Source organism: Centroberyx affinis, unplaced genomic scaffold, assembly GCF_046629955.1.
Source record: "Centroberyx affinis isolate AG114_WGS23_722 - 3 ecotype Tasmania unplaced genomic scaffold, CSIRO-AGI_Caff_v1 ptg000112l_1, whole genome shotgun sequence".
In the NCBI taxonomy this organism is placed as follows: domain Eukaryota; kingdom Metazoa; phylum Chordata; class Actinopteri; order Beryciformes; family Berycidae; genus Centroberyx; species Centroberyx affinis.
The window spans coordinates 316,035-339,287 of record NW_027278814.1 but is presented as its reverse complement, the minus strand read 5'-3'; the positions used below and the strand labels follow the sequence as shown (position 1 = coordinate 339,287).

At 42.9% G+C, this 23,253-nt stretch overlaps 4 protein-coding genes across 4 annotated transcripts in view; 3 read left to right on the top strand and 1 right to left on the bottom strand.

Moving 5' to 3' along the window:
- Nucleotides 1-101: 101 nt before the first annotated feature.
- Nucleotides 102-2,716, top strand: LOC139650567 (cytochrome b-c1 complex subunit 10-like). The gene is made up of 3 exons (XM_071527269.1): nucleotides 102-201; nucleotides 909-1,050; nucleotides 2,244-2,716. The coding sequence occupies exons 1-2, from the start codon at nucleotides 152-154 to the stop codon at nucleotides 1,027-1,029; spliced, it is 171 nt and encodes a 56-aa protein (XP_071383370.1). The 5' UTR covers nucleotides 102-151; the 3' UTR covers nucleotides 1,030-1,050; nucleotides 2,244-2,716.
- A 555-nt stretch (nucleotides 2,717-3,271) lies between these two features.
- LOC139650120 (methyl-CpG-binding domain protein 3-like) lies at nucleotides 3,272-7,520 on the top strand. The gene is made up of 7 exons (XM_071526682.1): nucleotides 3,272-3,409; nucleotides 4,100-4,256; nucleotides 5,025-5,162; nucleotides 5,586-5,676; nucleotides 5,770-5,947; nucleotides 6,361-6,516; nucleotides 6,628-7,520. Exons 1-6 carry the CDS (start codon nucleotides 3,396-3,398, stop codon nucleotides 6,509-6,511), a joined length of 729 nt encoding a protein of 242 aa, XP_071382783.1. The 5' UTR covers nucleotides 3,272-3,395; the 3' UTR covers nucleotides 6,512-6,516; nucleotides 6,628-7,520.
- Nucleotides 7,521-8,277: 757 nt separating this feature from the next.
- LOC139650666 (RNA-binding protein MEX3B-like) lies at nucleotides 8,278-12,530 on the top strand. The gene is made up of 4 exons (XM_071527411.1): nucleotides 8,278-8,619; nucleotides 9,143-9,703; nucleotides 10,921-11,165; nucleotides 11,312-12,530. Exons 2-4 carry the CDS (start codon nucleotides 9,205-9,207, stop codon nucleotides 12,527-12,529), a joined length of 1,962 nt encoding a protein of 653 aa, XP_071383512.1. The 5' UTR covers nucleotides 8,278-8,619; nucleotides 9,143-9,204; the 3' UTR covers nucleotide 12,530.
- An 8,865-nt stretch (nucleotides 12,531-21,395) lies between these two features.
- Nucleotides 21,396-23,253, bottom strand: part of LOC139650196 (protein unc-13 homolog A-like) — a 29,497-nt gene continuing 27,639 nt past the window's right edge. Inside the window, exons 40-42 of the mRNA XM_071526781.1 lie at nucleotides 22,578-22,664; nucleotides 22,265-22,421; nucleotides 21,396-21,684 (exon numbers count right to left, since the gene is read on the bottom strand). Coding sequence (XP_071382882.1) covers nucleotides 21,396-21,684; nucleotides 22,265-22,421; nucleotides 22,578-22,664 — 533 coding nt within the window. The remainder of the gene's footprint in view (nucleotides 21,685-22,264; nucleotides 22,422-22,577; nucleotides 22,665-23,253) is intronic.

Sequence of the window (23,253 nt, the reverse complement as noted above, 5' to 3'; positions counted from 1 at the left end):
AATTGTCTTCGGGGGCTTTTAATTTAGCAACAACCGGAAATACCCTTTGCGCTTGCGCAGTATGTCTCCGCAAACGGGAAGTCCTTAGCGGTAAACGACTTTTAGCCAGCACGGCTCACACCTAACCTCAAGAGGATATTGTTCAGCCAAAATGATCGGTAAACTGATCGGTCAGAAGTATGTGGCCATTGCCAAATCATGGTAAGATGCTGTGTATTTTGAACTAGCGTTATAAAGCGGGCAGAAGTCAGTCATGAGCAGTGGGATAACAGTATTTCGAGGTGCCCTTACTAGGGGGTACCTTTAGCTAGCTACTAGCCTTACTGAGGTCATACTGGCTCAGGGATAGGCTAACGTTAGCTGTCAACTAAACTCATGCTTTAAGTTACCTGAAAATTTAGGCTAAACCATGAGCCAAAAACACCAACAACTTCCCTGAATGTCGGTGTTTTGTTTTTTTCCGCATGTGTGCTAATATGACTAAAATAACAATTTCATACAGTTCTTTTCCAGCTTGGAGAGTTACTATTTTTTATTCAACTAACTTGTTCTAGTTATGATTACTGATCTTACTTGTTCTTAATATGAAGCACTTTAACTTTAATGTTGCTTCAGTATTTCCAACATTTACATACTCCACTATTCCAAGCAAATGTTCTGTTTTTTTTTGTTCATGTTTATGAAGTTTAATTTTCCAACTTCAGAGGAGCCAGCTGACACTTTAGAGAAGGCACAACAAAAATACTTTAGTTTAACTAGTAATGGATAAAGATAGAATGTTTTTTATCACTGAAATACAAGGACTTTTTGAATTGAGAATTTAACAGGTCAGTTTAAATAAGGGTACCTCTATTTTTTAATAAATTAAGATGTTTTTGTAAACCTTGCCAGTGTTTTCTCCTCTGCAGGGTCCCCACTCTGGCAGTATGGGGCACAGTGGGAGGAGTATCTCTGGTCCACTTCACAGACTGGCGCTTGTTCCTGGATTATGTTCCCTACATCAGTGGCAAATTCAGGAGGGACGAGTAGAAGCACTCCGGTTAGTCACAGGTATGGGAAATAAAGGAGGTGTGACCATTTGTATGACTGGTAATGTTTTGTGTGTGGTTTTGCTCCTGCACATGAAGGAGAATACCACTTACAATTTAAGCATTATCACACTATTCTTTGGCACAAGGGTAATCTGGTCAGTATCTGTGGACATACCCAGAAATCAGCCATCTGAGAATTATCTGTATCGATGTATAGTCTTGGTTTACATTGAAGTGGAGATTGACTTTGGAATGATGTAATGATGTAGTCATGATGAATGTAGTCATGTAATGATTGACTTAACTTTTACATCCAAACTGGCTTTATATCACGCTAGTGCTATGAGTTCCGACTTCCAAGGCAGAAAAATAAACTCTGCTCTCCAGAAGAACATGAAGGATGCTGTCATCTGTATTTACTGGCTGCCATCAAGCACAGGAACACCACCGGTTATTGTTACAGCTCAAACTTCTGCTTGGTGTTGGCATTGACAGTTTTATGTTTGAATCTGGAGACAGAAATGATAGATATATGAAGGTGAGTAGTAGTCATGCCTGATCTCTTAGTAGTTTGACAGGGCAAGTTTAAAAACAAATAGCTCTCAAGAGACAAAATCCCTGACAGCAGCCTGTATGTAGCAGCTCTTTTCTAACACTTTCAATAAGTAACTAGAAGGGCACTCGGAGAGCGCAGACCTCCGCCAAGGCCAATAGTCCAGTCTGCTATGATATGCAAATTTCGTGAGTCGGATCCAATCCGCTCCAAAATTTGATGGGTTCTTCCTTGGCCCATGCTACACCATTCCACAAAGTTTCATGAAAATCAGCCCAGTAGTTTTTCCGTAATCCTGAGGTAATAATAATAGCAATGCCTAAAAATCCTTGGATCACTCTCTAGCTAAGTTGTTTGGTGTGAGAAACTGAAAATTAAAGTGATATTTTATTTTGGTAAGACTTTTTTTGTTTAACCCACAAATCTCAGTATGAGTCGATCGCTGTCATTAAGTACTTTTTTTTTTTTTGACTGTAAAGTAAAATGCTCATTCTCACTTCAAAACATGTCATTAAAAGATAGACTACCATCTTGTAGATGTTTCTCTACTGATTGAAGCATTACTCTGAGTTTGTTGACTTTTGATAAATACTGACGTTCAATCTATCAGAAGGGTTTCTGTGTTGTAATAAAATCACTTTTTTTTTTTCTTCTCTCAGGTCGGCGTGGGTTTTACTCAAAGACTGAAACAGACGAACAGACACAACTAGAGCTGCTGCAGAGGGCTCCTCACACTGGCACAACTTCATGTCTGGCCATTGGAGGCCGTCATCATCCTGTAGCCTTTAAACTCTACATTGATGAACTTTTCAACCTCAACATCCTCTGAAATTTATTGGGCCTTTGGTGCTCAGCCAGTGAATGAGTGAATGGCAGGATTTTGAAAATGGAGACTTCATAAGTGGATTTTTGTTTCTTTTATGTCATATTTCATATTCCTACACAGTTTGATGTCATATGTTGTTGTTTAATTTAATCAGTTTCTTGTGTACTGTCGATCAAACAGGGTTTGCCAGATGGAAAACTGCGAAATATAGATACATTTTTAGTTTCATGTCAACTTGGGTCCTTCATCTCATACCATAACTGTTTTGACAAGAACTACTGAATAAATATTGTTACTTTTATCCTGTATTGTGGTTTTGGGTAATTATTTCACTTGCAATGGATTAATAATCTGGATTTCAGCATTTTTCTGCCCTCAATATCATGCCAAATTACAGTTACGTATTTAAGTGTAATTGTTGAACGCAGACCCATCAATGCAGCTTGGCTACAGTTTTCTTGAACTTTAATTGGGTCAGTTTATTGACTGAAGGTCGTTGGGATTAAAAATAAAATCTTACATTGTGCCTCTGGTGTTTTTTTTTCTGTCCATGAAACTCATTTAATCAGTAAACCATTTGCAATGTTGCTGATGTAAGTACCCATGTGTGGAATTGTAGTCACATGCCTCAACTCGCTTTTTCCGTAACATACTTGTGTAAATAATGATGCCATTGTGGACAGAACTTACACAAATATCGTATATTACAAATACCGTAGCCTATATCACGGACAAGCTATAGCTAGTTATTATTGAGCCATTAGCTGAGGTACATTTAGGGACTACTTTACACGAGCGTTGCGGATGGATTGCGATGCTTATTATGTTAACAGGTTGGCGGAGTGATCTAATAAAGGTCTAGACGGGAGAAAGCAGGGACAGCTGACAACAAACGCGGTGCAAATCCACGACTGTAGTAGCTAGCTGGCTTATTAATTCTCATCATTCAGAATCCAAGACCAAGCGATTCAAGACGGTCAGAAACATGGAAAGAAAAAGGTGGGCGCAAAATATACAGTCGACGGAGTTGTTAAAAGTTTCTTTCTGCAGGAAATGCACGCGTGCATGCTTTTTGCAGCTGGCAAACTCTCATCAGCTAATGAACAAATCCGGCGTATTTACACGCTAACGTTTGAGCTGCCAGCACTAGTAGTGTTTAGGTTAGCTAATTTAGGCTTTAGGGCTTTTTATGTTCATCGTGTTAAAATGGAAAAGGTACAGTTACAAGCTTGTGACTTAGAGGAACACTGTTTGGTACGCTGGTTGTTGGTAACGTTGACGTTCGCTACCTAGCTAGCTTGATTAGCTTGCTAACTTTCATTGTTTACACATGCTTGACTTGCGGTGGGCCCTCGCACAGTTAATAATAGGAGACATTGCAAGACGTTAAGCATGGCAGCTACAACACACAACATCGCACTGATGTTGTTGATACTTGAACTGGAGAAGAAGTAGATGCTGTATATATTAGTAGTGTGACACATGCTCACCCTTGATTAATCTGCTTGCAGGTTAATGAAATCAGTTTTTTTAATTACAACTTCGCCGCACGATGACAGCACAACCAAGTGTTTGTCTTAAAATGAAAACATAATTACAAAGCTTCAGCAACTGGAAAATCTACTGAAAGCCTGTGTGTTTGAGAAGTGACTCTCGTGATGTTGATTTTACTGTGCTTCCACTGTCTAGTCCACCTACAAAGCGCTTCTTGAGTAAACCCCAGATAATCCGCTGTCTGGGTACGGCAGATGTGCACGCCAGCCACCCGCGCGCTGGACGGATGCTCATGGCCAGAGTGCAGCGCAACAGACACAAGCATCTTTATGACAGCAACCATCAGATCAAGGTGAGACGTGAGGTTTATTTTTTAGTATTGGAGAGCCGTGAACGACTGTACAGCGCTACATAAATGAAGCTTCAATCAGAATATTCCTTACCTTCTCTCCACACTCCACAATTTAAATAAGGGATGCAAATACTTTTCTTTTGTACTGATGGTACTCATTTTGGTACATTAAAGGATCTGTCGATACAGAGTACTGATCTGATCCATTGCTTTTACTGAACTTTATAGATGTGGACGATTAGTTTGCACAAATATCCTTTTTTTTCCTTTGCTTGAACGTTGTTTGAACATCCTTCTACATGTGCAAAAGGCAGAACATTTAGTTTTTCCTCTGATTTCTAACATGTACATGTTTCTTGACATGTTTTTAATTCTGGGGGAGATCTCTCATATCTTAGTCTAATATCAATGAAATATCAAAAACCTCTATTGGCATCTGTGGATCGCTACTTTAATAGGGACATTTTGAGCATTTCAGTGGAGTGAGTATCTTTAAGTGATGTTCTTAGGAGCAGTTCAAGGAATGATGCTGTTCTTTCTTGATTGCATCTGCTGTTACCTAGAGTGACTTGATCTGTGCAAGTCTCCACTGTATGAACCAATGTGACGTAATTATTTCCTAAGTGGAAAGTCAGAAAAATAAAAAACAAGAAACTAGTCATATTATAAAATGTTTCTAATTGTTGTTTTACTGTGATAGAAAATCAATTGTGTTTGATTATTGAGACTCTTGCCAATTTTGTATTTATGTTTATGTCTTTCTTGAAGGCCAAGCCTGACTTAAACACAACACTACCAGTTCGACAGACGGCATCCATCTTTAAACAACCAGTAACCAAGGTCACAAATCACCCGAACAACAAGGTGAAGATAGATCCACAGAAGGCTGTGGACCAACCAAAACAGGTGAGTCAGTAGGCTACATGCATCCACAACATTCCACTTCTTTATATGGTCATTTACATTTTTTTAATTATCAGACAACACAGTTACTGTTAATACTATAGAAATGCAAGCCAGACAAAGGATATGAAATTAAACCTTTCATTTATTTAAGTAATTTACCCACAGCTGACCAAAATAAAGCATAGGGTCCTAGTGTTTTTTTATGTCTCATTCTGGCAGTGTCATTTTGTATTTACAGCTGAAGGGGATAATTGAATCTAGTTAAGTTCCCCTTATAGATCGATCAATGATGTAAATAGGCATCTATGGTAAAATGTAGCTGAGCTGTATGTCAACTAGAATTTTATGTTTGTGATTATTTCTTGCCTAGCCACACTAATTCTTGTGTGTTTTTTGGTTTGCTTGCTTGTGCTTGTACTTCAGTTGTTTTGGGAGAGAAAGTTGAGTGGTTTGAGTGCGTTTGATATTGCAGAGGAGCTGGTGAAGACCATGGATCTCCCCAAGGGCTTACAGGGTAAGGGTAATGAGCATTTTACATGACAGCCATGGATGATACAAAGCATGGATTTTCTATAAGCCTGATCTGTGCCTCCCCTCTTTTTTTCAGGTGTTGGGCCTGTATGTTCAGACAAAACCCTGCTGTCTGCCATCGCCAGCGCCCTGCACACCAGCCCCACACCTGTCACCGGACAGCTCACTGCTGCAGTGGAGAAAAATCCTGGAGTGTGGCTCAACACAGCGCAGCCTCTCTGCAAGGCCTTCATGGTGACCGATGATGATATCAGGTGAGCCAGCCATGCATGCATGTGCACGCACAACACAGCTGAAGCTTCATCACCGATGCAGTCCTGTGTAGCCACTGTGAACCTATGTTGCTCAATGGGTAAGCATAGCAAAAACAAGGTCAGGGGTGCGATTCCCACTGGGTCGCTCATGCTAAAAACAACCTCATTGCATGGCGCTTTGGTGTCCATCAAATATTTTATGATTGTTACCCTGATATTAAATAGAGATTATGCACAACAGCTGAGCTGAAAATATGAATCAGCTGCTGTTCTTGGTATGTTCAACCAGTTTCTAACATAATCCTGTTTTGCTATTGAGTTCTAAAATATTTGCCATGAAGGCTTGTATATGTTATCAATAGAGCTGCCACACTGGAATTGATAACTCTCTTTTTCCCTTCTGTGTTCTCCAGGAAGCAGGAGGACCTGGTGCATAATGTGAGGAGGAGGCTTGAGGAAGCCCTTATGGCTGACATGCTGGCTCACATAGAGGACACCACTGCAGAAGCAGTGGCTAACACACTGGAGGAGAAGACGGAGCAGGAGGACAAGGAGGACTTATAGCCAAGGTACACAAGTGATTACAGTATTGATATGCCTCTTGGTATAGTGATCCAACCATTTGATTGTCTTACATTAGTAAATGTGTAACGTGTGTGTTGTCGTCGTCTCTCCCACAGGCTTCTTTGATGCCATGGAGTTTCTCTCCTCTCATACAAAGGACTTTTCAAATGATTGGCTCCATCATGAAGATTTTCCTCATACCCTTGTAACTGAAGTGGACCTCAAATGCAGTCAATCTGCAGAATTTCACAACCTAAACAAAACACAGGATGTCTCTTTAAAAAATCAAATTGGATTTTTTTTTTTACATGTGGTAATTTTATTTGAAAGGATGCTTTGAGTTTCGATTTGCCCTCATTTTTACCTCTACTAATGTATGGCAGTTATGGATGGTGCTCTATACAATGCAGTCTTGATGTTTTTTTAGTTAACAGATGTTCAGAGTTGAAACACAAACCTGATGTATGTGAATGAGAGGAGTGCCTTTGCTCTATGTGTGTGGGTATGTTTGTTGATTGTGTCAGTTCAAGTTGAGAACCTCTCAGCTTATTTCTTTTAACAGTTCCACCAGCATGTTGCTGTGTTATATCCTACTCTGGCAATGTAGAGAGTATGGCATGCCTTGAAGTGTTGAAAGGGTATGTTTACATGCACACAGTACTCTAGTTGCTGTGAATAATCAAATTAAGGTGATAGTTTGATTAAAGCATTTCATTGTTCAAAGTAATGTGATTTCTCTCAATAACCTGAGTTTACATGGATTTGAAAGTTTTATTCCAGTTACTTGTATTGAGAATATAATTGTTAGTATTGTTTTGGGTGGTTAACGTGCAGATTTTTTGTAAACTTAACCACATTTGAGTTAAGAAGACAGACAGTAATGGAGAAGGTGTGTACCCTGAGAAAATGTAAATGGCAATGATGCTGATGTGCTCTTGATTGTACCTCATTTCCAAGATACGGTTTCATTATTTGTCTCTGTACCACGTCATTGTCACTATTAAATAAATGCAGCTCTTTTGTAACTGGTGTAGACTGTATTCTTTTGAAGCCAATTGTTTTCAGGGTCATTACCATTCTTAGTTAGGGGGCTGAGGTAATGGTTAAGATAAAATAAGATAGCACTTTATTAATCCCCTTGGGGAAATAATTTCTTACAATTTGGGGGTTAAGATAGTGGGTGTTTTTTATTTGTATTTTTTTCAGGAGGGGGTGGGGTCATGTAGTGGGCCATTTATTGCATCCTGCTTTGTTGTATCCAATTCTGGCACTGTAGGATGGTATGCCCTAAGAAGAGCTGAATTAAGGCGTTCACATGCTTTGTAGTAAAGGCACCCACCTGCTCCCAGTAAACCAGGTTTGTAGTGTTATTTTTATTTATTTTTTGAACATCTGAAACGAATAAACAAATAAATGCAGACACACACTGCATGAGCATCATTGGCTCAGTGCTCTGTTGGACCACCCAAAACCCCACCATTGGTAGCCATGATGAACACACCCTAACATGGCCAAAAATTTGAAAATTTTCATTGCGTAACAAACAGGATGCAACTGAACGCCACATATAATATTAAATTTAAAAAATAATATTGTCCGGCAGACAGACACAATGGTAGTGACAGCAACAGTAGCATCTTTGCAGTGATGCGCTCCTGTGCTGCATGGCCTTTGAACCCATTGTTGTGTCGCGGGTGACGTCAGTGCTGTGTGCGAGAGACAGTCAGAGCGGCGTGCGCCTGGCGAGACAAAGGCGGCGGACCAGGGTCAGGGAACAGCAGAAAGAACCAAGAAACACTGTATGTTTTTTACTAAAAGGTACTTACTTACCTTGAATTTCAGCTGTAGTCTCCTAGCCGATACGCACAATGAAGACCCAGTGATACACCTCGGCATTCGGCTTGAAGGCGTCTTATGAAAAAAAACAACAGTGTCCTCTTTTCGTTTTTAAACGTTTTTCTCCAACGCCCCCAATTTAGCGTGCTAGCTAGCTAACCCTGCTAGCTTTTAGCGCACACTGGTCGTCTCCTCCTCCTGGCTGCTTCTCATCTTTCCTTCAAGAATTGGCGAGAAGCAAGAGGGGACCTAATCGAGAAAGGGAAGATAAAGTAAGTTTATGTCGTTTCCGCACTTGTTTTATTTTATAAAGTATGCCTGCCTTTGAAAATGACAAGAAGTTCGAGTGTCAGAGCAGAGCTAGCTAACCACCTAGCATTGGTACTCCCAAACAAAGGGGTCGACAACGTGACTGAGTACCGACTATGTGGAGCTAGCCTGCTAGCTTGCTGGTAGAAGCTAATAACAGCTTACCTCTTTCTCAAAATTTCCCACTTCGATGATCATATACGAGAATGCTTGTTGGTAAATAAATTATGCCTATCAGTGCAGAGAAATACTTTGTGCGCGTGTACTCAGTGGGACATGCTTTATTCAGACAAGACAACCAGCCATCTAGATGGTTTCAGTTGTCAGACAAGAAGCAACAACAGACAAAGCAGGGCGCCCAAATCAACACTACTAGTTCACTGTGTTGGTAGTGAATGGGGGAATGCATGACACTCAATTTCAGTCTTGTTCCACGTGTTAACTGGCAAACATTCACTTGAATTTGTCTTATTTCACATTTTTTAGAGGGTGCGCTCAACTCCCAACTTAACAGGCATCCGAGATCTGATGTGAGATCCACGGGGACTATGCCTAGCCCTTTATTCCACCCCGAGATTATGGACCACGACATGGTAGTCAGCAGCCAGCACAACGGGGTCGGTCTGCCCCGAGAGACTGACCAGGAATCCCGGGAAGAGGATCACCAAGAGGCACTTCGCTTCGCCCTGGACCAGCTGTCACTCATGGCCCTGGAGAAGGTGGACTGTGGGGGCGGCGGTAGCGGACTGGTCGACCCGCTCGACGGGACCCAGGGACCGGGCTCTGAGAACTGCAACGGTGTAGGTGGAGGAGGGTATGTGGATCTCCAGATGCTGGAGCACCCTAATGGGTCCCGGGACTCGCCGACGTCCTGCTCCCCGTCCCCCGAGTACTACGGCTCCGGCGGGTACCACATGGCCGGCTCTCACTCCATGCTCCACGGGGAACAAAGCTCCGTCCTCTGCAGCAGAAAAAGAAGTGTCAACATGACTGAATGCGTGCCTGTCCCGAGCTCTGAACATGTTGCTGAAATTGTGGGACGACAAGGTAAGAGCAATGTCTGTGTAACGTGTTTACGTTGGTCTGGGTGTTGAATTTTATTCAGTGTTTATTAACAGCTTGTAAGGGCAGCATGCAGCCAGCTTGTTCTTTGTTTGGGTGGCTGGAGAGAGAGAGGTGGGTGTCAGAAGTTTTACAGCCTCAGCCAGGTGTTTCTGCCTCAGTTGGCACTGAAAACTACTCCGTGTTTGGTTCTTTAGTGGCTTACATAATGTGGGTAGCCCTGAAAAAGCATGCTTACCTTATTTGCATGCTCTTTATAACAGTACTGAGACAATGGCCTGGTAGAGAGTGAGTGAGAGAGTGTGGTTGATGAGTAGGAGGGAGGGGGAGGGGTGGGAGAGGGTCAGACAAAGCGGCAGATTGTCGGGAGTCTGGACATGTCTAGCAGTCTGCACCAAACAAAAGAAACCTACCGAATTATTTGGATTTCACATATCGCAAATCCCAAGTGGTTACTTTGAACAGGGAACACGCAATATATATAGGCGGTTATGCTTATTGTAGATTATAAATCATTTTTGCTGTGCGGATTGAGGCTGAAACGGGGCAGACGCACAAACACGGGACTGGGCGGTGTTACGCCCTGCACCCAGCTCCCGTCTGCCGATGCTGCTCGCATGTAAACCCCTCAAATTTTATTTTATTTTCATTTTAGGTTTTTATTACTATACTGGTTATATTTGACATGGACTCATGGTGTAGGTTTGGTGCGCCCGTCGCGGTCGCGGTAACGTTATGGCATTGTTCTCTTTGTTTGAAAAAGCCATGCTTTCTGCTTCCCAGAATGACATCACGCACTATGCACCCTATTGGTCGCCCAGAATGAACCGTCCATATTTAAAGAAACAGAGCACACACTTGATATTGGTAAAGGTAGACGAGCTGCTACCAGCAATGCATCAACTGTTGGCTTGTATTTAGGGCCCGCATGGTTTTGGATATGCATGCCTGCCATATTTGCTATTATATGCATTATTTAGATTGCAATGTATATTGTTAAAAATACATGTGATGGTCGTTAGTCTTCATGTACCAGAAATATATTGGGGTTGTCTTTTGACTGTGTGTATCTGTAATATATAATTTACACATATTTATATGTATATCTATATTTTAAATAAATGTGTGTCTAAAAACTTTTTAAAATATAATTTGTGGATAATCTGATTAAACTGCTGTGTATATGCTTCTGCAACTTTCAGGTTGTAAGATCAAGGCCTTGCGTGCTAAGACAAATACCTACATAAAGACTCCAGTTAGGGGCGAGGACCCAGTATTCATTGTGACGGGACGCAGGGAGGATGTGGAGATGGCCAAAAGAGAAATTGTCTCTGCCGCTGAGCATTTCTCAATGATCCGGGCGTCCCGATGCAAGGCTGGCACAGGGCCCGGGGCAGGGGGCTCCCTTCCTGGACCGCCCCACCTGCCAGGACAGACCACCATACAGGTATTTACACCACCTAATCTCCATGTGTTTTACCTTACTTAGTCAGGCAACAAACTATTAAACAGACATTAGACTTATAACAATCTTTAGTCTCGAGTTTAGTCTTATGCACCCGTTAAAATGTTTCTCTTTTATTGCTGATCCAGGTGCGGGTGCCCTACAGAGTAGTTGGTTTAGTTGTTGGACCAAAGGGAGCAACCATCAAGCGCATACAGCAGCAGACTCACACCTATATTGTGACACCCAGCCGAGAGAAAGACCCAGTGTTTGAGGTGACTGGCATGCCAGAGAACGTGGACCGCGCCAGGGAGGAGATTGAGACCCACATCACCCTGCGGACGGGAGCCTTTGTGGACCTGCAGGGAGACAATGACTTCCACACCAATGGGACTGACGTCAGTCTAGAAGGCCTGGGCTCCCTGGCCGGAGGCTTGGGTGCAGCTCTGTGGTCCAGGGCTAACAACCACCATTCTGCCCCCCCTCCTCCTCCACCCCCTCCCCCTCCTCCTCTTCCAATGGCCATGCACCACTCGTCCAGCCGGAAGATGTCCTCCTCAGCCTCCTATCACACACACAACGGCGGGATGAGCTCAGACAGCTACAGCACCACTCGCAAGGCCACCGAGGGAGGTAGCCCCACTAGCCCCTTTAGCACAGGCTCCAGCAGCGCTGGAGGAGGATTCACTTTTGGGGGAGACTCAACCCCAGGGTTGCCCTCTTCAGATGAACTGGGCTTTGAGTTTAGTGCTTCCAACATCTGGGCACCTTTCGTTAATGGCGGAACAGGCAATAAGACGGCCAGCTCCTCCCAGCAGCAGCCTCTGCGCCGTAACAGCAGTGGCCTGAGTGGCGGAGCCATCACACCACGATTGTCTCCAACCCTGCCTCAGGACACGGGCGTGGGCCCCCTGGATCATCCGTTGGCCCGTCGTGCCCAGAGCGACCCCCTCAGTACCCTGTCCTGGCTACAGTCTGGCAACGCAGGCGGCGGCTCCTTCTCAGGAGCTTCCAGCTCCAGCTCCGGTGGTTCGTCCACCGGCTACTCCTCCTGCTCAGCCTCCTCTCTGCCCGGCGGCTCGCCCACTGACTCCGAGGGAGGCGGCAGCGGTGTGGGCCTGAGCTCTGGCATGTTGGGCCGGCTGAAAGGCGGCTCTGGCCCTGGGGTCGCGGGTCTGGTCGGCGTTGGCCCCGGTGTCAACAGGGACTGCTTTGTGTGTTTTGAGAGTGAGGTGACAGCAGCCCTGGTGCCTTGTGGCCACAACCTGTTCTGCATGGAGTGCGCTGGGCAAATCTGCCAGTCAGCCGAGCCAGAGTGCCCCGTCTGCCACACCCCCACCACACAGTGCATTCGCATCTTCTCCTAATGCCCGGCGCGGGGGACGGGGGGGTGAGGCGGTGCCATATGGGGGCTTGGAGGGCAGGGGTGGACAGAACTTAAGTTGTCTTACTATCTAAAAGACTGGAGTCGGGCATCAACTGTGGAGGAGTGGATGGAAGAACTCACACTAATGACCTTCGCACACATATATGATGGACCACAATAATTGCATTAATAGAGATGATGATACTATACGGATGTTGATTTATTGCTGATAACTATGTCAAGATTAATAATAACAATAATAATAATGACTTATTTTCTGAGTGAGGTTAAATGAAACTGGTCTGCAGACGGCAGACGGGTGGGGCTCAGACAGTCTCACGGTGGGAACTTATGGAAGGAAACCAGTGTCTTATCTCTCTTCAGGCCTTCATTTTGACCTGGACCAGTCTGCACAGCGTGACGTAGTTCAGGCTGCTGGCGGCTGGTCGGTCTCTACGTTTCTTCATTCTGGCTTCTTCAGATCTCTGCCTGCTTTCTCTCACAGCCTTTCCTTTTGACACTTTTGTACTTAACAGATATTTTTCGATGAAGCTGTCAATGAGGCCTGCACTTTTCTACTCTTATTTTAATGTTCTTGACAGGATGCAAACAAATGTTAAACAGTCCCCTGCTTTCTCCTGTTGCGCTCACTCATGCTGTTGTTTGTTACATTAAGCGGTGGGGTTGCTATTTTTCTGTAAGCTTGGAACTTGTTTAAAGGTAGGCATGTAGTCGGGCACCTAGCAGACCAATGCACCCGAGGGACCTCTTAAGGATAATTCCTTTTTCTCGTCGCCACACAAATATTGGCAAAATTCAGCCACCGCTGATGCTAAATGAATGGGATTAATAGGAGCAAACACAACGTGTCTCTTCATTCTTGATCAAATTATCTTAAATTAATAACATTTGTTGTACACTAAATTCAGATGAATCTGCTCCACATTTCAAATGTGGTCGGCCCTGTGACTCGCATTAATTATCCTTTAATGACTGAGAAACGCTACATTAATGATACTGAAGGAATGTGTCTGAGGTCAGTTCCTCTGTACATTCGGGCTGCCTGACAATCCATTTACATCTCTCTCTTGTGTGTTTGTGTGTGTGTTTTGGGGTAGATTTGAATGATGCCCAGTCATGTTTTGAATATTGGGCTGTTTTCACGTTGGCATCATTATGTTGTCAACATGAAGAAGGTCTGTTTTTGTCCTGCTCCCCCTCTCCTTTACCCTTGGAGTGTAGAGAAGCGACCCACCGATCCATCCACACCAGGACATTTCCCCCAGTCCCCACAGATCCTCTATCTGTTACAGTTAGATTGGGTTATTTAGTGTTTTCTAATAGTTTTTGACTCTTGACTGTCAAGTGTGTGGCTAACTGACATATTTTGAATTATAGGATAAGATAGGGCTTTTCTGATGTCACACATGTGAATGTCTTGTCCAATAGGGGTCTTGGTTAAGGAGAGGTGGCTGCCCCTCCCACATAAAACAGTAATAAGGGGCCGGATTGAGCCGTTTCTTCATGCACTGCAATTCCCAGCCCCTCTAAAAAAAAAAAAACTAAAAAAAGAAAAAAAAAAGGTAAAAAGAAACGACTCTTACTGCTTTTGTTTCTTGAGTAAGGTTTGGTCTTCCACCCCCACTTTCACAGCAAAGCTGTATGGCACTCTCTCAAATGACACCCTGTTATTCCCCATATAGAGCTGTACTCTTGGCCAAATGTAGTGCACTATATGGATAGTTATTTGAGATTTGTCCTGTGTTTCATAGCATAACTGAGTAACTCCTCATGAGGCGGTTGCATCCTGTTTTGTGTTTGTGTTTTTTAATTCAGTGTGAGTTTGCAGTAACTGCCTCCTATAGTGTTTGTGCGTATGATTTGGACATAGTGGGTTTTGGTGTGACGGTATATGGTTGCTGTTAGTAGCCCTTTTGAACATACATGGAATCAGCTCATAGAATGAGACAAGCCATGGCAACAGAATTAAAATGACACAACTAATGCTTAAGGGCTTCCTATGACTGCACAGACATTACATTTTCAGGCTCACACAGTAGAAAGAATAATCAATTTATCCTTTATGGCAGCTAGTAGCTAGGTCATCCAGGGCTTCCAGACACTCTTGTGTTCAAATCCCAGCAGCTGCAGAATGTTTTGCTTGTTTTTATTTTTCCCTAATTGGTCTATCCCCACACAGTCACGTGGTCATCTCCAGGTCCTCAAGTCACCTCCAAATCCTGTGAATATAGAATAGGCCAATGCATTCACAATGTATTCTCCTCCCTGGATGTAGTCGCAGATCAGAAATGGTTATGGGTTTCTGATATCAAGGAAAGAAGGGTAAATCTATATGAGTAGATAACTGTCATAGCTACAGAGTTGAAAACCTAATGGGCAGTTGCTGCTGTGCTATGGTGCTCCAGCCAGTATAATGAACTTATTCGCTGTACGCTTCTCCAGATGCCTGACTGTTGATTTGCTTTGGTGACGAGGGCAGCAGCTCCGCATAGGAATCTAATAACCCACTGTCCTGGTTGAGCACAGCAGTGCACTGACATGTCTATCCACACGTGGAGGGAAATCCGCCTAGGAGCTGAACTAGTAGTCTTTCTGAAGACTAGCCTATGGTGCTTTGGTGCAACTCCCTACTGAAACACATCGACGAACAAACCTGCTAGTTGCGTATGGTAGTGCGGGGGCATTTAGTCCCCAGACTAACTCCTCCGGTGCGCTGTAGAACTGGCAACCCTGTCCTCATTCGTGTTGCCCTCACGTGGGACTGTTCTGTTGAAACTGGCAACCCATCCCTCCAGGGGTCTGATGTCAAATGTTGCATTTTGTCTCTACTTCTGCAGACTCGGAATAGATGCAGGGGTGTGAATGTGTTGAAATGAACAGATTGATAATGTCTGTTGTGTGAGTCTGTGTTGAGGCCAATCTTAAGCCCTTCTGAGAACTGTCCAAGTTGACTTGTTCAAGAAATAAAATGTGTTGAATTTGCCAGATGGTCTAATGTAAATTCTGGTGTTGCACCAGGATATCTCTGGCCAATGGGAGAGAGTGTTAGGGTAATGTACAGTAGCTTAATTGTTAAAAGGTACAAATTTTCTCAGATTGACTGCTGATTTTTATTTTTTTTTAGCCAAACGTATCCCCTCCCCCATTCCCTTCCTAAAGGTTTGAAAACAGGGTTTCCCGAGGCATGCTAGCCAGTGACCTCTGACCTTTTTTGTGATTAGAGGGGGATGCGAAGAGAGCCGCGCCAGTTAGGGGCGACACCAAGCCTCTGCTCTCCTATTTTGCTTTAATTCTCTTTGTATGCAGAACCAAAATGTAAACGTCAGCAAACTAGGTTTCAGGCCTGACCTGTATGTATATACCCTGAATACAATCATTGGGATCTTGTTTTCAAAAGGTAAAATGACTTAATTGAAGATAAGTGTAGTTTTTAAAGAACATGTATCATTATTTGTAAGTTAACCATCTGCATGTCTTCAAGCCACCTGGCATTAGCTAATAATTTTTAAGATGAAAAAAAAAAAAACTTTTTACACATTTTATTTTTACAATTTATTTGCTTACCTAAATATCCCAGACAATAATGTGACCCTTTTTATTACTTCAAATTTATTTTTATTTTCCATTTTTTATTTTCCTTATTTCCTGTGTACAACATATAGGCAATTTATAACAAAATGAGAAAATTATTGAAGAAATTTTAAAATTGAAATATATTTTATTTGAAAGTTTATGGACCTTTTAACCGTGAGCAGGAAAAATTGTATAATCATATAATTTGAGCTGACTTGACGGTTATGAGAAATGTATCAAGAGTTTTATTTTTTATGCTTCTTTAATAAAGTCTTGTTTTTGGTTTCATTTTTTTACTGTAAAATAACTCAAGCGTGTGTGTCTTTATTTCTGACAAGTGTGTAGGGTTGGTGTGTAATAGATTGCAAGAGTTGCAGCACTTTGCCACATGATGGCAGTAGAGGCACATGTGCAGTAGAGCCACAGACCACACAATGGATAGCTGCTACTGTTCCGTTCATGCATAGATACTTGCCTGGTATCCAGCCCCTATGAGTCGCAGTCTTCTGCACTCTTCAAATTTGCATGGCGATTCATAAGGAATTATGAAATTACTATCCAGCCCCTTATGAATCGCCATGTAAATTTGAAGAGTGCTGAAGACTGCGCCTCATAGGGGCTGGATACCAGGCAACATCGATACTGCATGTTGAGAAGTCAACTGTTTGTAATTCTGAAGCCAGAAGTTTTGCTAGATCTAAATAAATAAATAAATGTATTTAGTGGATTTAAATTCCAAGCAGTAGTTGGTTATATTCCAAGAAGAGCAATAAACATTCTGTTGTCATAACTGGGATACCCCCATATGACCGTATATGTTTTGGATCCTCATTCTTGTTCTCCAATCTGGATTGAGGAGAGAGTCCTGCTAAAATACCTGGTTCACCTGCTTTAATGTGGTAATGTGTGATACTTTATGATTCCCGCTCCACAAGCAGGTCAGAGGTCAGGCTCCACTACAGAGCAGCCTCCCTCCAGCTGGTGGGGATTCAGCGTGTTGCTCAAAGACACTTAAACAAGCAGGGTGGACTCTTGCCGAAGTGAAGTGGGGGGTTTGAACCCGGGTCTTCAGGTTGAAGGGTGGAGTCCATATGACACCATGCTGTCTGCTGGTTGAGCATGGCCTCCTCTGTCGAAACACTGCTGTCTGATTCCCATCTTTGTTTACACAGAGACTTGTTGCTTTGAAGATGCTTTTTCACTCTGCATTCAATTATCTGAGCTATTTGAGGATCAGTGAAAAATAAACACGACTTTTACATGTTATTTTGAGACTGTATACTTTTGATCTGATTTAACACTGGGTTTCATTTGGCTATACGTATTCTGAGATACAATAAATTAAAATTTCCCCAAAAAAACGTAATCTACAAATCCCCCATCTACAAATAAAACTGTTCAGTAACATATGTGAATATGTCCAAAATGTAGATTGTAGATTTGATTGTAAACTATCTTTAATAAAACATGCAATACAATCATATCAGAGGTTTAGAGTGCTGCCATTTTAATAGCTCACTTCCTGCTAAATTCATGCTACTGTACCTAGAAAATTGAAAGAGGAGCACAAGGGCAAAATAACTGAGATTTAAAGGACAGGGATTATCAATTGTTTTCACAGATCATTCTCATACATTTTTTTCCCTGTGCTCCTAAACTTTTTTCAGTTTTAAGCACATTTGGAATAAATGTCACTGGGGAGCCTGTCCTGCTAATGCATTCATATTCGTATTAACATTTGTCTGAAACAAGAACAGTGAAAGGAAATTTAATGGGATTCAGTTCCACTGGGCTGTACAGAGAGACGAGTCCCAGTCCTCAGATCCCGCGGCCAGAGGGAAGGACGATAAAGCAGACGGATAGATTGTGACACAAATGTCCTTTTAATAGGAAGCAGATCACAATCAGGCTGCATTCCAGTTCCACTTCATCCTCATTAAAGAACAATCAATAATGATAAGAAACAAATTAGAAACATCCTCAGTAGAAAATAATTCTCTCATGCGAATTCTGTGTTCACACTACATTCATATTGGTTACAGAAGATGTATTCACAAGCGTTTTTGAAAAAAAGAAATTGATGATTTATCAATACATAGCTTTGGAAATTAAAACAAAACGAAAAAAAAACTGTTGGCAAGTAACATCAAAGAGACACGTGCTGGCACAATAAAGTTTCCCATCATGCAATTGTAGTTGATTCTATTCACAGGGTGGGCATCATTGGTCTCCATAGAGATGTGTCAGCGTGCATGCATGCATGTGTCATCGTACATGTGCCCTTTTGTGCTTGAGCATAGATTGGTGTGTAGGTGTGTGTGTGTGTGCGCATGTGTGTGTGATCAGTACTGTGTGCAGTTGTGTTTGTATGCGTACAAACATGAAGCAGGCAACCAAAGAGCCCCATTCTGCATGATAAATTATACGCAATGTTTTTTGATGTTTGCTTTTTCAGCTCCAACCTGACATGTTCAGTTTTGTCTTGTTGATCACTTTAGACAACATGAAGATGATGTGATCGTACTGTGTTTTACGAGAAAGTGAGGAACTAAACTGCAGGTTATTCTCAAATCTGTGGCACTCACCGGGACAGTTTGCCAAAGAACAAAACAAGCCAGCATTTACAAATTCACTTCCAGTTATTAAAGGGCTAGTTCACCCAAAAGTCAGGCATGATTGAGTAGTATAATCCATTTATTTGTGTGTCAAGTGAAATTTGGAGGCCTAAACAGAAGGCATGAGTTGGTCTCATCAAGTTCGTGGTGGTTTTAGATTGAACTATCCCCTTGATGCGATCCTAGAGAGAAGGCTGTGGTGAGGAGAGATAACATTCAGAAGACTTGTATTTGGTAGAATTCAGCAGTGTCCAGTGAAGACATGGGGACAGTATGTGACAGGTCCCGCCTCCTCCATCACTGCATGGTCTTGGTCTCACCATAAACTCCTACAGTGTTTTTTCAAAGCCATTTTCACCACATAATCCTGTACTGGAAGTGTGTTACGCTTCATGAACTTAATAGGTTTCTGGAACAGACGATGAGACAAGCTAGGACAATGTTTGTGAGTGTTTGCTCACTTTTTTAGTAGTGAAAGGTAAAGGGGGTCGATCACTGTGCATGACAAGTCTGAAACTAAGACGCCGGAGTACCATAAATGCTTGGCGGTGACTTTGATGGCTTTGAGAAACCTAAGCTCTGCTCCGTGCAAATTTGGTCCTACTCAAGGCAAACAGTAATTCAAGGACAAAACACTTTCCTCCTCCCTCATCCCGTATTCCAAAATATGTCCCGCACTTCTGAGAAAAAGCATAACCACCTCCTGTGGGAATGGGAATCTTATGAGTCCATTAAAGAAAACCTCTCAGTGATTAAAAAATAAAAAAAAGGAATCATAAGCTTCCCATTCCTTGGATCTGGATATTGCAGTTGGTATTGGTGTATAGGCAGCGCATACATTTGGGTATGTTAAGTACAATATATTGCTCACAATCTCAAGAGTCCATTTTGCAGGTATGACAGTCAGCCCCTACACACACACTCACTCACACACACACTCTCACTCGCGCGCACACATGCACGCACACTAACACACACAATAACAAAAGACACAGCAGTGTTCAGAGGGTTTGTTCTTCATAAAAACCAAGAGGTTGAGTGAACATACACACAAACCGCTATTGCCTTAAGAGATGGGTTTAGGTCAGTGTGCAGGCGTTCAGAAGGACACAGACGGTCCTCAGAGCCGCCGGTCGGTCGGTCAGTTGTCAGCATTGCTTGTTGACGAGCGTCCTCGCGCCTCATGTGGCCCGGGCGGTTGAACGGACTCGGCGCAGACGCGGTCTTGAAGACGGACGTTGAGAGATGCCGTGTGGATTTATCTGAAGTTCCTCCAAAATGTCTTTGTGTCATACAGTAACTCACCGAAGGCTTTCTGGATCCTAGCGTGTCTGCAGTGTGTTTTTATGGCCATTTTGACAGGTAAAGCGGGTAAAGGGGCACACGGGCAAACCTTTGCGGTTGATTTGCCACAATAACCATGGACAGTATTTACTAGCGCGTAAACTGACATCCCAGTCCACTGATCCTGTAGCCCTTTTTTGAGTAAATGTGCACTCTAGGGGAACATACAAGGAAGATGCCTTGATGTGTTAGACACTAAGGTATTGCTCCTTTGTAGTGATGTGAAGCAAGACAGTTGAATTAAAAAAAAAAAAAGTTATCCACCAAAGTGTCTATGTACATTATGGCCATAACAGTTGCCTCTAAGTCACTGTCAATATTTCACATATCAAACTCGAGATTATTCCATTGTCTGTGTGTTTTCTCCATGGTAGTGACGGTTAGGTCATCATTATAAAACCTTATTGTACCAGGGTTATATGTGCCATGCTCACACAGGTATAAGGTGTCTATTGGATGCACCCATTTTTATGGGAGGAGGGAGTGGGGGATTCTGCACATCTGTTGCCATGGTAACAGCAAGTGAATCACAGTGTCCTGGGGTCAACATGCAGGAAGAAGTACATTACAGGACAGACAAGGGGTGATGTTGCCCCTAGACACTGATCTAAGGTCAGTGTTGTGATTTTTCTGTTGGGATTTGGGGAAGAGGAAGCTGATCTTAGATCTGTGCCTGAACTCCAACTTACACAACACATCACACCATGGGAAGACTAAGCAGGGCAAACGACAGGGGAGAGAAGGAGCGACAGACTGAAAGAACGACACACAGTCAGGCAGGCAGACAGACAGACAGACAGATAGAGCATAGCTAGGCAAGGACTGCTCTCCTGAAGAGACAGAGAAGCCAAAGTGCAAAGTGGTCTTTCTCAAACTATTAACATGGTATGTTGTTGTTCTGTTTTTCATTATATCACATCTAGGTTTCAAATGTACAGCATATAAAAGGTGTGATAATGTTATAGGAAAGCTTGAGTGAGTGATTGACAAGTGCTTGCTAATGTTTGGCTAACACTAAACCAAGATGTGTGCTGCGTAGGGGAGCTGTATGGATATTCAAAATTAGATATGAATGCCTATAAACATATTTCTCCATGTTTGCATTTGAGAATATTGCAATGTTAATGTTGCATAATGTATGCAGATATATGTACAACATAGCATTTTGATGTGTGTGCTTGTGTATTGCACATGGTTGTTTATCTATGTAACCGTGAGTACTAATATACTGTATGTATGTGTGCATAATACTATGTCTATCAGGTATGTCTCTTGTGTATTTGTGCACGTGTGTCCTTGCTCTCTCCCTCTCCCTCAGCTGCGGCCCTCCTCAGCCGAGCGCTGGTCGGACTTGAGCTTGACGAACTCTTTTGCCACGTCGTCGTTGTTGCGCTGAGAAAGGATGCGCAGCACCGTCAGGCCCGTCTCGTCCATGTGGACACGCTTGCCCAGAGGCAGCCAGCAGGTAACGCTGCTCTTGTTGGCCATGTCCTTCACCTGCAGCACGGCCATGCCCACGGTGCGATCCTCCCTGGCAAAGCAGTAGTCCTTCACACAGACCTGCAGCTCATAGCTCTCCGGACCAAGCTCCGTGCCCAGGGAGCTGGAAACAAGACAACAGGAAGGAGGAGTCAGATCCAGGTTTTACGTCAGTATGCCTCATCAAACCACTGACTCAAGGAAAGAAGAAGCACATCCAACATTTCCATTACATGTAAGTCAACTAGTGTACAATTAAACCTTGCAAATCTGAATCATAGCTACATAGCTGTACATAGCTGTTTGAACTAGCAAAATGTTTGAATGGCTTAACAGTCGAGCATATGCACAAATATTTCAAAAGACTGTTTGAAGTCAAGTTTGAAATTGAAGGGCTCCCAATTTTCTATCTCAACAAGGGAATTTCAACAGTTTATATATTTTATTCATTATTCCTGTGTGATTAAATGATCAGTTTGTTTTGGTCTGTTTTACTGAACATAAAAGAAAATCTCTAATGGTGTTCTTGCTCGCACTGCTCTAAATAATTAAAATAAGCCCATCCTGAAAGGGTTCACCATGAGCTGTTTTAAATATGGTTGGGAACTGAACTAGCACACTCAACCCAGACAAAAACAGCAACAGAGACAAATCAAATCAAAGATACTGTGTGTCTTCAGTCAGTCGATACAGTAGATACTCACTACTGGAAGCTCTCATTGAACTTGGGCGACCAGCTGTTGTTCTTGGACTTGGTGGCAAATTTCCTCTTCTTGTCGCTGAGGTGGGGGCCGATGATGTAGACTTCCACGAAGGGGCGGAAACCCTGCGCCTTCCACTTCAGGTCATTAGCAGCCACCACTGAGAGGGGCAAGGGAAGGAAGGTAGGAACGAAGGAAGGGAGTGGAAGAAAAATGACAGAAAACTACAATATTGCCATCTTGAATCAGTGATCCAGTCTGCACTGATTTAATCAAATTCCTGCCACCTTCTTCTCGCTCTGATTCCCTCTCTTACCTTTGACATTGATCTTGTGTTCTCCATTGGGTTGAGGCAAGATGTCCACGTGCATGACCACATCTCCAACTGCATCCACTCCAGATGCTGCAAAGAAACACTCAGTGTATTGGTTGCTTGGCGCATAGTTTGCCATAATGCATATTAGTGTGTGTGTGTGTGTGTGTGTGTGTGTGTGTGTGTGGGTAACTGATGTCTGTGCAATCCACAAATGTGAGAGCAAAGCAGCACAACTGTGATATATGACTTGAAGAGGGAAGCATCAGCAGGTTGCGAACTAAATTTAAGCATACACAAAAACTCTCTCTCTCTCTCTCTCTCTCTCTCTCTCACACACACACTCTCTCTCTCTCTCTCTGTGGTAATCAGATGAGCAGGACTTGGCTGGCTATAGGCAGCTTTGGTGCCAGCTTTAATGCTAAGCCTGCAGACTGTAATGCAGTAATAGTTGGTAATTCTCCTTTGATTCTCTGTTTACACTGAATGAATAAGAAGAGGGGGATGAAATGGAAAGAATCAAAATTGCAACACACAGTTTCTGTTTCATCAGCTGACCTACTTCACACAGCACACACAGATCTGTGCACCACTGGAAAGCCCATCCTCATGCCTCTGCTCCCATTTGCCAGCAAAGATAACTTGACTCTTCCTCATTTCCAATTTTCTAACCTCAACA

Bases quoted from the DNA above. Each gene is read 5' to 3' on its own strand.
- LOC139650666 (XM_071527411.1), top strand. From the start codon at position 9,205: ATGCCTAGCCCTTTATTCCACCCCGAGATTATGGACCACGACATGGTA. The intron at 9,704-10,920 runs GTAAGAGCAATG...TGCAACTTTCAG, and splicing joins TGAAATTGTGGGACGACAAG to GTTGTAAGATCAAGGCCTTG. The intron at 11,166-11,311 runs GTATTTACACCA...TTGCTGATCCAG, and splicing joins CAGGACAGACCACCATACAG to GTGCGGGTGCCCTACAGAGT.
- LOC139650120 (XM_071526682.1), top strand. The intron at 4,257-5,024 runs GTGAGACGTGAG...TCTTTCTTGAAG, and splicing joins ACAGCAACCATCAGATCAAG to GCCAAGCCTGACTTAAACAC. The intron at 5,948-6,360 runs GTGAGCCAGCCA...TGTGTTCTCCAG, and splicing joins GTGACCGATGATGATATCAG to GAAGCAGGAGGACCTGGTGC.
- LOC139650567 (XM_071527269.1), top strand. From the start codon at position 152: ATGATCGGTAAACTGATCGGTCAGAAGTATGTGGCCATTGCCAAATCA. The intron at 202-908 runs GTAAGATGCTGT...TCTCCTCTGCAG, and splicing joins GTGGCCATTGCCAAATCATG to GGTCCCCACTCTGGCAGTAT.